Below are 14109 nucleotides of genomic sequence, written 5' to 3'. Positions count from 1 at the left end.
TATTTACCATTTTTGGCCTATTTTAGGCAGGAAAAAAAGGATAAGAATGAAGAGGGAGGGTTCACACCTGATTTTGGCTTGGATTGGGGCTCAAAATTATAAAATTTCCCTTCTCCCCGGACTTTCCTCACCTTCCCACTCTTCCCTTCATACTTGCAGTAGAAAAGAGAGGAGAAGGGCATTGGGATGCTTTCTCCTCCCTTTTTAATCACAGGAGGGCTCAGAACTGACTTGAACCAAATTGTAATGAGCAGAAGCAGGCGATTCTACTTGGTTTGGACTAGTTCCCACTAAGTCCCAAACTAAATCTGCAAATCATCTTGGTTCTGCACCGATTTGTGATGGTAACCCCTGAACCTGGTGGCTTAGGGTTGTTTTGCAAACCTTGGAATAAACTCTAAGAGATGTTAACATGATGGCAATTTTGTGGTTCATATGCATAATTAACTCTTCTTACCATGAGAAAATGAAAAAGAAAGATTATCATCATGATTGCTGCCATGCAAGTATCTTCTGTGCTAGGTTGAATTATTGTGGTAGTATATGTGATCTTTGATGTTGATAGCATCACAGAGATTGCATCGCAATATATGTCCACTAAATGTAGTAATGTGGCCGTCTAAACCAATAGCATGTGAGGCAATGGTACTTAAACACCCATAAATTCTTGATGCCCAATAATTTGTTCCTTGAAAAGATTGAAACAAATTAGGGTGCTGCAGTACTCTTCTGTTTCTGTTAGACATATTTATATCCTTTTCTTTTTGGTGGTGAGTCATTTACTTTTTCTTTTGGAGAAAGGCAATTTCATGCTGATATGCCTTAAAGGTGCTTCATTGCAAGTTTATTATAAGTGCTTGAAAATATAAACTTGTCATACCTTGACGCTTGAAGAAAATGAAGCATCAAGGTGAGGATGCACATAGAGCAAATTGAAGATATTAAGAAGGGAAAATGGGAAGGCAAAACTTGAAAGAAATCTGGAAAACCATGTGTCCGCATTGATTAAAATTTGGCCAGTTAATGGTTTTGAGTGATGCATTATGCTCAGGATCGCTTTCTTGTGTCTACCTCTTTTTTATCTTTTTGGTGGGGACAAGTACATTGTGTGGATTTGAAAAATATGCACACGAAGCAAAGATTATGTGCATCATGTATTTGCATTTAAATAGTTTTGTTGAACTGGTTTGCCCTTGGCATCTCATTGAGTTCTTTGTTCGATTTTGGTTAAAAAAAAGCTCGAGTTATGCAAATGATGACATTTTCATCTTCTTGTTTCTGTATTGTTTCATTTTTTCTTGATACTGGAATGCTTCATGAAGATTACTTATATTGAGCAATATGATGTAGCAAAAGGAAAATGTTTTTAACTTTATATATTGTTTTGTCTGCATTTTCAGCTAGACCAGCGAGGCTTGTTCGAGATTGTGAAATGTCTTCACCCTGTGGGACGACAATTCTATACCTGACAACCGGTGGCAATATTCACTGTTTCAAAGCGATAACTCATTGTGCTCTCTTTGACATACTATCTCCACCATATTCATCAGAAGATGGACAACATTGCTCTTATTTCTGGAAGTCTTCAAGAAGGGACCTGTCAGGTAAAATAGTATTATTTAAGCCAATACCTTCTCCTTTAAGTTGCTAGTTGCTTTGAGGCACAAAAATCTTATTACCCTTGCTTCATTTGACCTTGCTGTAGGTTCATTGCCAAGTGGAATGAGGGCCTCTGAAGTGGCTTGGTTGGAAGGGTATCAGCTTCCTGACAGCTTTGTTATCAGAAGAGGGCTATATAAGGGCCCTGATATATGAGTACAGATTAAAATATTAATCAACTATCAACCAAAACAAAAAATTAAAAATAAATCGAATATGCAAAATTGATTATAAAACAAAGAAAATAAAAAAAAATCAATTTTTGAGATCTAATCAGAAAATGTAATACAAAGTGACAAGCATCCACTTTCAATTTAGGAGGGATGGTATGGATTGAGAGGAGATGGGATGATGTATTGATTAGACAGAGTATTAAATAAGTTTAATTCTTTAATTTAGAAAAGTTCAAAGGGGAGAGTGGTGTGAATTATAGAGAGGAAGAGAGGGAAATTATATATATATGTGTGTGTGTGTGTGTGGATTGAGAGGAGATGGGATGATGTATTGATTAGAGAGATATTGAATAAGTTTAATTCTTTAATTAGAAAAGTTCAAAGGGGAGAGTTGTGTGAATGATAGAGAGGAAGAGAGGGATATATGTGTGTGTGAGTGTGTGTGGGGGGGTGGGTGGGTGGGTGGGGAGTTATATGTATATGTACATGCATGTGCATGCATTCATGAAGAGGGAGAGAGAAGAGTGCAAATTCATGAGAGAAAGTAGGTGATGGCATGGATTAAGAGGGACTCACATCAAAACAGAAGCAAGAATTTGGTGGAGTTTGGAAACTGGCTGAATTAATAGCCAAATTACTGCCAAAATCACAATTTAAGTGATACCCTTGCATTACTAGGTTAAGCGATGAATTGATAAAAAATAAAAGAGAAACAGAATAAGTTTAAAAAGGAAATAGTTACTCTAGTTGAAAGTTATGGTTGCCAAAGAGAGATTGGTTGTTTTGGGATGCAAAGTGGAGGTGGGATCTCAAGACATGAGAAAATGGATGAGGAAAAGGGCATATACTTCTGTATTTGCTACACACAGACATGTCATTAGAAATTGTTACTTTCTAATTTTTTGAATTAAAAAAAAATGTCAATCAGGAATAAAAGCTGACAGATGGAATCTCTGTGTGATATTCTACAATTTGAAAACTTCCTTGTTATAGTATGATTATAGAATATGTTAAACCGTTGCTGTCAAAATTTGCACAATGCTTTTTTTTTTTTTGGTAAATCCTTATGTGTCAAGTGTTTATTGTAAAGGTACAATGGTTTTCACCCTAGGCCTTTTCAGAGTTCATGGCAACCACCATCAACATTATCATAGGCTTTGTTTGAGTAGTTTGAGTCTCTGTCCTAAGGCGCTGCATGGGCTTTGGAGTCTTGTTCATAGGTTTGTTTGAGTAGTTTGAGACTCTGTCCTAAGGCGCTATACAAGCTTTGGAGTCTTGTTTGTAGGTTTGTTTGAGTAGTTTAGAGTCTTTGTCCTAAGGTGCTACACCAGCTTTGGATTCTTGGTTCAACTCCTACTAACTCTTCCAAAGCTTCAATCCTCATTTCAGTTAAGCATTTTTTCTTGTTACTTTTTTTTATCGAGATTAAACTTGGTTTAATTATATATCATTTATGTAATTTTATTTTATTTTGATTTGCGTGTACATGCTTTGTTATTTTGTGAAATGGAAGGACCAAATGTAAAGTTTTAATATTGAAAATAAAAAGAAATTGCTTTTTATGTGCTTCTAAGTCCTAGTTTTTATTGAGTTTGCTTGTTTATGCTTGAAGTAACTCTTTGTTTAGGAATGTTCGTCTTTCTTTTGTAACCATATATGACAGACTCTGGTTGGTCTCCTTGCCAGGGCCTCCTTAAATATGAGGTTCATGGATTAAAAATTGCCAGAACAGGATGATACAACTTGTAATATCATTCCAACATGAAACTGGCATCGTATGGTTGTTAGGACACTGAAGCCCTTAGTACCAGTATGTATTGCTGTGTTGATCCATACTGGTACATATTGATGGTACCAAACCAACCATAGCAATTTGTACCGATGGCTTTTCTTTTTCCTTTTTTTTTTTTTTTCTAGCTGCCAGATTCTGATACCATGGCTACCGGTATTGTATTGATATTGTACTATTCTGAAAACAGTAAGGGCTTGCTATTGGTATTCAAAACCTTGATGCGCGCACTTAATGATTCCTTAGAATCTTTACCAATCATTTTCTAATTGCTACAAATCTAAAACCTGCGACAGTTCCTTAAAGAGTTCATGCTTGATTACATTTTTCTAGTGCATTCATCACAATGAATCATTCAACAATACAATCTAGGATTTACTATGACCTTAACAGAAATTTTCTAGTCATCGAGGCATTACATTCACGATTTACCAGACTATCCATTTGATTTCCCCTTCCATCTCTGCAACATTTAGCATATCCAATATAACAAATGAAATCATATTTTGAAATTGGGATCCAGTTGGGGCCTTTTTTGTTCCTATTATTACTAGAATTGCATATTATTAGTCTGTTCTAGTTTTACTAAATTTTAAGCCCTTAATCACCTAAGCTTGCCTCTGTAGTTCTGGATTTAGTATCCCATTCTATCATTATCTCAGTAACTAGCAGCACATTTTGTATAAGTAATACTGCATATTCGCATCTCGAATATCTATTTTCTATTGACTTTAAGAGATGGCCCAAGGTTAACTGCAAGTGTCACTGCCTGTCCTCAACAATTTATGGGTGCCTTCTTAAGTGCTCTTGCTTCCATAATGCCCACCAAAATATGGCATTTGGCAATTTCTTAAGTGCTATCTCTCAATTGATATAGATAACGTTAGAAAGTATCTTCTTGCAAAATCCACCTAACATTTTCCGAAGTGATTTGATACTGGCTTTATGATTATGTTTTGCCATTTATTTTACTATGCCATAAATCATACTGCAATTTGTTGACATTCTTGATTAAAGCCTAAACTGGGGTTCATTTCCTGATCATTTTTACCATAGTGGCACGCTAAAAGTATGGAGGCAGAACAATGATTGAAAAGTTTATGAAATTCAGAAATAATAGTGGTAATGAATATATAAGAGGAAATTTTGGTGAATCCAGCAGAGTTGTCATTAATGTACATCATTGCTGATATTTTTGTAGTACTTGCAGTAGTTTCCCTTGTGGTTATAAAAAAGAAAAAAGAAAAACTTTGGGAATATAGCAATGATAATGAATTACCGAACTTTTAGTAATAAGGGTTCTGCTTAGACAGCTGTATGATAGGTGATGACCTGGTTAACCACATTATGATATGTTTCCATTGGAATGTGATGGATCTTGTTAAGATACAGCTTCTTACTCACTTTGATGATGATATGTAATTGCATTGGCTATGAGTTAAAGTGATGTTGGCCTGCTGTAGATTATTTTCACATCATGTCTGAAAAATTTATAGTGTTTTCTTGCTTCTTTTACATTAACAGCCTCTACATAGTGACTTATACAACATGGAACCCACAACTTTTTTCATGCCGTCGTTTATTAAAGCAATCAATGACAACACAGTTAGTTTTTGTTTCCTTCATCTTTTTTGTTGATTGGCAAACTTTTGTTGATTGGCAAACAGTTAGTTTTTGTTTCCTTCATCTTTTTTGTTGCTTCACCACCCCCTTAACCTTCTTTTACATCAGCTTGAATGATATGCCACTTTTTTCTCTTTTGTTGCTTGAATACTGATATGACTACTGCTGTCAGAGAATTTTATGGGACATACATATTGTTGTATGTGTGTGCATGTACATGTGTTGAATTTAAAATGTACAAAGTAGATTAAGTTTCTGACAAAGTTAAAATCTTTGGCACTAGGAAGAATCAAATAATTTATTAGAATAATCAATTTAGTTTTTGTTGAAATCTTTCTTTGCATCATTATCGATCTTCGGAAGACCATCGTTATTGGTTAAATTGGGGGCTTAATTTTCTTAGTTCAAGTTCATTTGCCGTAGTAGAGGGTGCACGTGGCTCCATGTTAACCTGAGAAGTGGACACAAATCTTGCCCGGTTGGTCTGATTCCCAGTTTGGGATCTTATTTATCGAAATCCAATGGGATCGGGAGGCCGGGTAATCGATCCCGAGCCAACACAATCCATTTATGCTATACTATTTGTTTGATTGGAGTACGTTAGAGATATTCTTTTGTTGCTATGGGCTTTTATTTTTCTTTCTATTTTGAATGGATTGTTTGATTGAACATTTACCTGTTCTTTTATTTGAACATTCGAATAATCTTAGTCTAATAGATAATCCTCTTCCTCCGATATATCTCATTTGCTCGATTGACTTGTTAATATGTATAAAATAACTTTGAGGTTAAGTTGATGGATATGGAATTTGCCACCTTTTGAAAAAATTTAAAAAATATGGACATGGTGTTTGCCTTCATTTATTTGTCTTTAATATGTTAAGTATGGCTTAAAACTTCATAATTTTCTATTGTCTGAATAAACTATTATGTTGTTGTTGTACATTTTTTTTTTGTTATTTCTACTAAACATTTCTAATGGTAGCTTCTTTTTGTCAATGGTCAAGGCTTGAGGTATTATATTATTCTCAACTAAAATCCATATTTACTTTTTTATTTTTGAAAAAATGCATAACCCAAGAATTGATCCAAACCGGTTTGTTATTGGGTTGATTTGGGTTCCGATGTTGATCCATATTTTGCTTGAGATTAGTAGAGGCTAACTCCTACCTGTTATACTAAAATTATTGTACCCTGGCTAAGAGGGACGAGCCACTATTTGTAGAATTAGGTAAATTAATTAATCAATGGTCAAAAAGGAAGGTGAGGCCACATTAAACTAAGCCCCAAACCTCTTGCTTAGAGGGCAAAAGGCGATACTATCTAAGTTAGGGTTTACTGATTTGGTAAATTATTATGTTCTATATGAAAGTTTACTTCCATTATTGCCGGTGCTATACTCTAATACCTCCTTAGTGGCAGCTTCTTCAATTTTACATATTAATCATTATTTTCTAGTAATTAAATTTGTATAATTGAATGAAACTATCTGTAAAAGTAAACCTCTCATGTTAATTGTTATATATTTTTTTTTGAACTATTATGAACACAAGCCCTTCACTAATCTCCAATAAAGAGCCTCCAGCAATTGTTAGCACCTATCATGATTGATCCATAAGATGTGCTGAGGAGTTCAGAATTGTGGAGGACAGAAAAAAATGATTTGATGAAGGCAGGATGGTTGTTTAGAAGTGTTTAGTGATCGTACTTGACATAATGATTGTTTTTGATAAGTTTTAGATGAAATACTGATGGAAGTTTTTTTTTCCTCTCTTCTTCCCACATGACTAGATTTTGATGGGTTGATCATGTGTTCTTTTGAGAAAATAGATCTTATTTTTTCCCTACAAGAATCGGGCGAGAAAGATTCAGTTAATATAGGCTGGATCAGATCTTATATATTATAATACTAAAAATTCTATTTCCAATTCAGATCTGGGGCGATTATCCAAATAGGCTCTTATAATTCAATTCTTCTGTTTTAGGGCAATACTGAAAATGGCAGCTTCCGCACGCCCTTTCTGTGCCTCTGAATTATCGGGTCGGGTTTGTAATTTAACGGACCGGACTCGAATTCCTGGATCGGCTCCAATCCGATCCGTTTAAGGGCTTAATCGTGGGACCGCTAGTAGTCTCAACCCTTCCTCTCTTTTCCTAGGTGCTGCAGCGACCGGCGATTTTTTCAGACCCAGGTAGGAACGCTTTAAAGACTTCGACCCCGATCTTAGACCTGATTTTCCTTGTCCAATTCTTTCTTCGATTTTTCAGAAAAAATATTTTTATCTTTTATTTTTTTATTTTCCCTCAATCTGTGAAGAAGGAAGCGGCAATGGCGGTACTTGAAGATGGGAGAGCTTCTGAGAAGAGATCAGGCGACGATGGCGATGATTTGCCCATCTTCAATGCTGAGAATCTACAGAGCAACATGAAATCCATCTACTACAGGTCCAATCTCAACCTGTCATGTCAATTCGGAAATAGATCTATGATTTTCGAGGGAATATTGCCTTTATGAATAATTCACATGTTAATTCGTGATAAGCATCGGTTGTCTCCATGTTCTCCTTAGTAGTGATAGCTGAGTGCAACGTTGTGCACGGCTGTCTTATGAGATTGCTCTTTTACTCTGCGTGCGCTAAGAAATATATAGTCAGTCTCAAAGGTTGGACTTTTGGGAGACTCCTTTGTGTACCTCTCTATGCTAATTTTGCCTCCTAGGAGCCCCTGTAATTCGGGTAGTATAATTACGAGCTACTTGTTTGGACCTAGATAGTTGCAGAGTCGTCTAATATGAAATAGAATTCGAAACAAAGGATTCCTTAGCCTTTTGACAAGGAGATAGAAGGTAGGTACAAGCTCTTTGAACAGGAAATGCAAAGAGAAACTTAGTTGCAAATCTTTATGCAAATTGCTAACAACCATGACATCATTTTAGGACAATGATACAGGTAATCTACTGCATATGTGGCCTTGCCCATAATTTAATGCACAATTTGTTACCACTAAGTTGATCGATGCTTTTGTTAGCGTGACTGGCACTATGATAACCTTAATATTTCCCATTCAGGGTACTTAAACGATTTACAAGTCAGTAAAATCTCATTTTTATGCCCAAATGGAAGCAAGAAAGTTAGAGACTGATAAAAAGGAACACAACTGATTTCTTGTTTGAAAACAGATTTTGGATTACACTAATAGTTAGTCCTATCACATGCAAACAACAAACTGATAAGAAACAAAACTGAAATATCTTGAGGTGGCACATATCCCTCTTTGCGATTAAATAGAGCCTAAAAGTCGAAGTTTCAGTGATGGGAATCATATTACAATATAAGTTGCTTTAGGATTGATTTGAGCGCCTTAATCATTGTTTTTGGTTAATACCCCCAATTTCCCACAATATTTAAGGGGCTATGTTTATGTTTAGGTCAACGACAAGAGCTAAAGTGGTTATTTGGTTGGTCCTTAGTTGCGGGCAAATGTCTAAGGAATTTGCTTTTCTCTATTTTGATTTTTTTTTTAATTGATGTTGATTGGCTTCATAAATGATAACATAAGGTTGATGTTAGATTCGGGATCTTGTCTAGCCATGTGCAAGGGATAAAAAGCTCCAATAAATTATGTTCATCCCAAACCTCGGCATTCACTTATTACTTCTAAACCAAACTCCAAAAATCCATGACCTTTGACCAGGAGAATGCCTTTTTCTTTGGTCCCGTGAGTGTTATCAGAGGGAATCAGGTACTCAGTACTAGCCTTTCTAGTTGGTTTGTCACATACACTTTGTAGTCAATTAGGGAGAGGTAACTGGTAACAATACAAGCAAGTGCCCTTGCTATCCTACTAGCACCTGATCATGTCTTCAGTTTCTAGGTCCTAAATCATTCTTTTAGTATCCACTAAAGGGATGATCAAGTAGGGGATGAATTTGATAATTTTAGATTTGTAGTGGTTTAGTGAGGAGAGAAGAGGGGCGAGGTAATCAAGCTATGATTTGCATCAGAACATTTGGAAGAAATAGGAAAAATAATCACACAAGTTTGGAGAGCAGAGAGGAGGAATAATCTAATGGATAGTGGGACAAATCTCTGGATCTGATGCAGATTTTTACCTGGAATGTTATAGATCTAGGAGATTTAAATGATAAAAGTACATTGGAGAGTCTATTGGATAAAAAGGTCATTTTCTATTCAAGAAACGGAGTGAAGGACTAAAAATTTGCCATAACAATGGTCTTAGAAATTTAAGCGCAAACTTCCATGGGTGAAATGGAAAATAATTTTTTGGGTTTCTGTTGAGCATGGCATCCATTTTGTGCAGTGATGTGAAATGTGTAAGTCTATGTTTGCAATGCTCTGGGTAAGAAACTAATAATGGTTATTGTGACAACTTGGACATATTTTTTATCCTTTTTTCATTTAATTATTTGAAAAAATTGTGAGTTGTTTCTTGTAAATTTACCTTCTTGCTTTATAGAGTAAGAGTGGATGTTGGTTTACTTAAAAATAAGATTATTGTTAAGTTCAAGCTGATATAGCAGTTCTCTATTTTGCTTCCTAAAAGGTGTGGAACACCATCTCATAGAAAACTGAACAATCCACTTCTGTCTCTGCAGTCGTTCCTTCTTGTCTATCATTGGTGGAGTGGTTGCCGGAATTTGGGGATTTACTGGCTTGATGGGCTTTGTTTTTTATTTCTTAATTATGGCAACTGCTTCTCTGGGATTTGTGGCGAAGGCAAAATTTTCGACACACAAATACTTTGATTGTCGGAACAGAATTCTAATGGATGGATTTCTGGGTGGCCTCATGGTACAATTCTAACTCATTTGTACTGGTTACATGCGGAATCTGTCATTTTAAAATATAGCAAAGAATGCAAGTTTTTAATTGCTTTTGTAATAATGAACTATCATATTTTTCCTAGCCAATTGTCTTTTAAGCAAATCTAATAACTATGCCAAAACATGTGCTGGATATCTATGTTTATGTCTTATTGCTTCCTAGATTACAAACTTCTTCCCTTTGCCTAATAACATGGATGCAATATCATATGCCATTTTGTAGGAGTTAATGATATCATATCTTTTTTCTTATGAACATTTAGCCTAATAGCAACTCCAAACTTTTGTTGGTTGCTTAATACAGTTGATGGTTTGACTCCAGTAAAGCCTTTTGTTGGCTTTAGGTCTGCAGCTGGGCAAGAATGTTTTAGATTATAATTCGGAAATTAGAAATGTAACCTGGAGAACATATCTATGAAACTACCAATTATTACCTCCCTTGTTCTACAAACTCGCGCCAGGGACTTGACAGACAATCTTCTGTGGGATTTACTGCTATCTAATATGAATTTCTGGATAATGTTTTAATTGGACTTGGATGTCTGGAGGGACTCTGTTATATTATGCCATGCCATAAAGACAATGCAAAAGCACCAACAACTTCTACTATCACTGGGGATCGATAAGAGCAGAGGAAAAATCATCACCTTGTTTCTCCACTTGATTTTCTGGTTTTTCTGCTTGATATATCAGAGTGCACACGCTCACCCACATATATGAGCTACAGTCCATGGTCTGATAACCCGACAACCTTTCTTAGAAAACTAATTATTTGATCTTCATCATGAAGCAAATGACTACTTCGCTGAAATAAGTGGATAGCCATGCCTATTCGTAAAACACAATTTTCTTGGCTTTATGCACGCCCGATCACATAAGTAAGGCCTACAAAAAGGATGAAGTCTTCAAAGTTCAAACTATTAGAAAAGGTTCTTTGACCCCTCTCTCCATTGCAAGAACAAATTCAAGCAGTAAGCTAAACATAGAGGTAGAAAAATATAGAGATAAAAAATGTATTCTTTGTCATTTGAGGATCTTTTGGTTTAGGGAAAAAAGGGTTATAGTGTGTGGAATAAATTCTATGTATTAACTGTTAAAATTTAAGAGAATCTAGCAGACAATGCCTAATCTTTGCACCTATTTTGATAGTGCGGACTAAAGTTTCTTTGGGCGTGTTTCTTATTGCCTGAATTCTGCAGTCTTGGCTATTTTTAGTTGAGACTCACAAATTTTTGTATGGTTTTGACCAACTTTTGGTGTGTTTAAGAGAAATTGATAACTCCATCAAAACGGGTTATGTATGGTTAAAAGTCTTGTGCTTAGGATGTCTTTTTCTCTTTCCCCTTTTAGGTAGAAGCTGTGATGCAAGACCACCTAAGGATGGCCTACAACGTAAAAGAGGATCCAAAGAGAATATTAGATTAGGGTTGTAAATTTGTAACAAATGTTGTTGCTTACCATGGTTTGGGAACAGAACAGCTAAGAACCAGTATTGTATGGACACATATGCAAGAATGAAATTCAAACATCTCTCCTAGTTTGAGAGAGAGAAAACTGGAGATAGCAAATAGTGGTCGTCCAGATCCAATGGGTTTTCTTTTGGATGCCCTTGGCCTCGGTACCAGTTCTCCACATCTAAGTTGTAGAAGCAGCGGACTTTCTGCTCTATCGCACTCATCCCAACTCTCAGTGGTGAGTTTCCCCAGATCCATATGACCACCACCCTTCTGTCACTTCCAGTAAGCCTTGAGGTCTCTCTCTCACACACGCAAATCTCATATTATCTCTTTAGCTCCCATTTTGTCTTTGGAAGTCCAAATTTGGTTTCAGAGGAGGAAATTGTTGATTAATTCTTGAGGGTTAAAGAAGAGGAGCTTGGAGATGGAGAGTGCCCCATGTGGCATCAGGCAGCCTGCTGTCCCATGTACTGTATGCCCTTTCAACCATGGCCTTTCTGCAATAGATGGATGGCTGTGATTTAGAGCTGTGATTTAGAGATTGGACCCCTTCAGTCAAATCCTGATCTGGTGAGGAGCCAGATTCTTTGCTACTAGGAGCTTTGTGGAGGAAAGATTTATGTACATTGAGCCAAGAACGCCAAGATATTGATGTGTAAAGGCCATCATAGTGTAGCTAGCATGGTCACGATCCCGTCCACCCATTTTTTTCTTAATTTCTTGTAAAAACGCGAGCAAAAATTATATATTTTTGAAATAAGTAGACACTTGTTTGTTTGCTCTGTTTCTTTAAGAACACCGTATTCATGCTTTAGAGCATAAATCTGGGATCGAATTGAAGAATCTTGGGAGATTCAGGTTAAATGTCAGATAATTTTGAATATGATGTTAGAATACTTAGAATTACTGATAAAATGAATTAGCAAGAATAGAACAACTTTAAATTTGGAAATTTAGATAGAAAGTTCGAAATTTGTATAATGAATACTGACATAGATGGCAGGTATCCATTTCTCAAGATTAGTATGCAAAAGGGTATTTCTGATTTGAATTAAATATAAAATGTCTCCAAGATTGTGAGGTTATGATATGTTAAAGGACTTTTATAGAGTCCTATCTGAAACAAATGTTGATTAAATGAGTCTTTTAAAAGAATCAACTAGTTTGTGCTTAATCATTTTTATTATTTCTGGCTTGCTTTTGCTTATTTTAATGTTTGCCATGTTTTTATCTCTGCCTTTCATTTTTTGCTTGATATGGCTAAACCTTCTCTCTAATATTTTGTTAATTATATGTTTGCAGTCGTTCGTGCTGTTCTGGACGTATCCTTTAATCAGGGTAGAAAGTTTATGCTCATAGTTACATCTTCTACGTATTCTTTACTGGCTTGTTTTGATGGATTTGCATTTCCCACTGCCATTTATTCACAAATTTCCTCCTGCAAAATCAGGTTATCCTCGGTTGTCCCATGAACCCCCTTGATTAATAATTCCTTATATAACAGTGCTAAGGTACCACTGCAAAGTACGAAAAGGTCAAAACCAATGTGTGGCACTTCTGTTGTTCCTTTTCTAGCTGTTACTTGTTTGAGGAGCAATAGAAGGTTGCACATTTCTGTGTATCTTGTGTCTTAAGAGTTGTGTCAGCATTCCACATTTGTTTAACCAACTTGTTCTTTGGGGAACATGGCTGTCCTTCCATCCATGCTGTCTCATATAACTGTATAATGACATGATAGATGCAATACTTCAGCCTTTCAGTTGCAAGATCTTTAACATACTCAGGTTTGCTTATGACATTGTTCACATATTCTGAGCAAGGGGAGCATTTGATTGTACCTGAAGGTGACGCAGAATGATGGTATCTATTATATGCTAATTATGCACGCTGCATTGTCAAGATGCATTCCTGCTGAAAGCTATTGTCATGAGTATTTAGCAGCCACTTGATGAGGAGAAACCTTCTGGCTTATTTGCTTGACGTATAATGTTTTCTTTCTTATTTTACTCCAAGATGAGGATTGCAGCAAAGTCCCTATTTTCTGTTTTCTGCTGACTTAACCTGTTAATTTACTTATGCATTAAAATAGATTGTTACTAGCTGTTGTTCTTGTTGAAACCGGAGCTTGATGATTGGAATTTACAGTGACTTGATTATCGGTTGCATAAGTTGTCAATGTTGGAGTTGGTAACCAGCTAAAGAATTTGCCTAGCTTTTAGAATAACTATTTAAGCAACAGTCTATGATGTATAAGATTTGATATCTGCATTATTCTTGTGCAGCTATCCTGCCTGATATGTTGGAATTAAATAAATTTTCATATACGCATCGTGTCTTCCAAATAAGACATTAATGCCATCGTACATGTTCAAGACAGACATAATGGGCACCGGTTAGATAAGATAATGATCTTTGGTTAGGAGTGATGGCATTAGGTAAAATAACAGATGATTGTATATTTCGACCGCACCTGAATTTTTGAACTGAACTCCTTTTTTGTCCCTCTCTCGCACACTAATTCTTCTGTGGTGATTGGACTTCTCCACAAGGACAGAGCCACTCTAT

General features: G+C 35.9%; 2 protein-coding genes across 6 annotated transcripts in view; both read left to right on the top strand.

Annotated features, from left to right (window-relative positions):
* LOC105036594 (plant cysteine oxidase 4) overlaps positions 1-7627 on the top strand; it is a 15409-nt gene extending 7782 nt beyond the window's left edge. For 3 of the 5 annotated variants that reach the window (XR_012139041.1, XR_012139039.1, XR_012139042.1), the window contains 4 exons: positions 1401-1604; positions 1706-1754; positions 7230-7436; positions 7562-7627. Coding sequence is in view for 1 of the 5 variants with exons in the window: in XM_073252580.1 (XP_073108681.1) it covers positions 1401-1604; positions 1706-1815 (314 nt within the window). In the remaining 4 variants the exon portion in view is untranslated. Of the gene's footprint in view, positions 1-1400; positions 1605-1705; positions 2277-7229; positions 7437-7561 lie in introns of those variants that run through there. The other 2 variants (XR_012139040.1, XM_073252580.1) reach the window with 2 other exon arrangements.
* LOC114913623 (uncharacterized) lies at positions 7571-13662 on the top strand. The gene is made up of 4 exons (XM_073252581.1): positions 7571-7689; positions 9860-10055; positions 12847-12866; positions 13329-13662. The coding sequence occupies exons 1-4, from the start codon at positions 7574-7576 to the stop codon at positions 13357-13359; spliced, it is 363 nt and encodes a 120-aa protein (XP_073108682.1). The 5' UTR covers positions 7571-7573; the 3' UTR covers positions 13360-13662.
* Positions 13663-14109: the final 447 nt, after the last annotated feature.

The sequence above is a fragment of the Elaeis guineensis genome, chromosome 2, assembly GCF_000442705.2.
Source record: "Elaeis guineensis isolate ETL-2024a chromosome 2, EG11, whole genome shotgun sequence".
In the NCBI taxonomy this organism is placed as follows: Eukaryota; Viridiplantae; Streptophyta; class Magnoliopsida; order Arecales; family Arecaceae; genus Elaeis; species Elaeis guineensis.
The sequence above is the reverse complement of the archived record's forward strand: the minus strand, read 5'-3'. Positions and strand labels throughout refer to the sequence as shown.

What these genes read in the sequence shown, in the direction of transcription:
- LOC114913623 (XM_073252581.1), top strand. Translation starts at nt 7,574, where the DNA reads ATGGCGGTACTTGAAGATGGGAGAGCTTCTGAGAAGAGATCAGGCGAC. An exon ending in ATGAAATCCATCTACTACAG is followed by an intron (nt 7,690 to 9,859) that starts GTCCAATCTCAA and finishes CTGTCTCTGCAG; the next exon opens with TCGTTCCTTCTTGTCTATCA. An exon ending in TCGTTCGTGCTGTTCTGGAC is followed by an intron (nt 12,867 to 13,328) that starts GTATCCTTTAAT and finishes TAACATACTCAG; the next exon opens with GTTTGCTTATGACATTGTTC.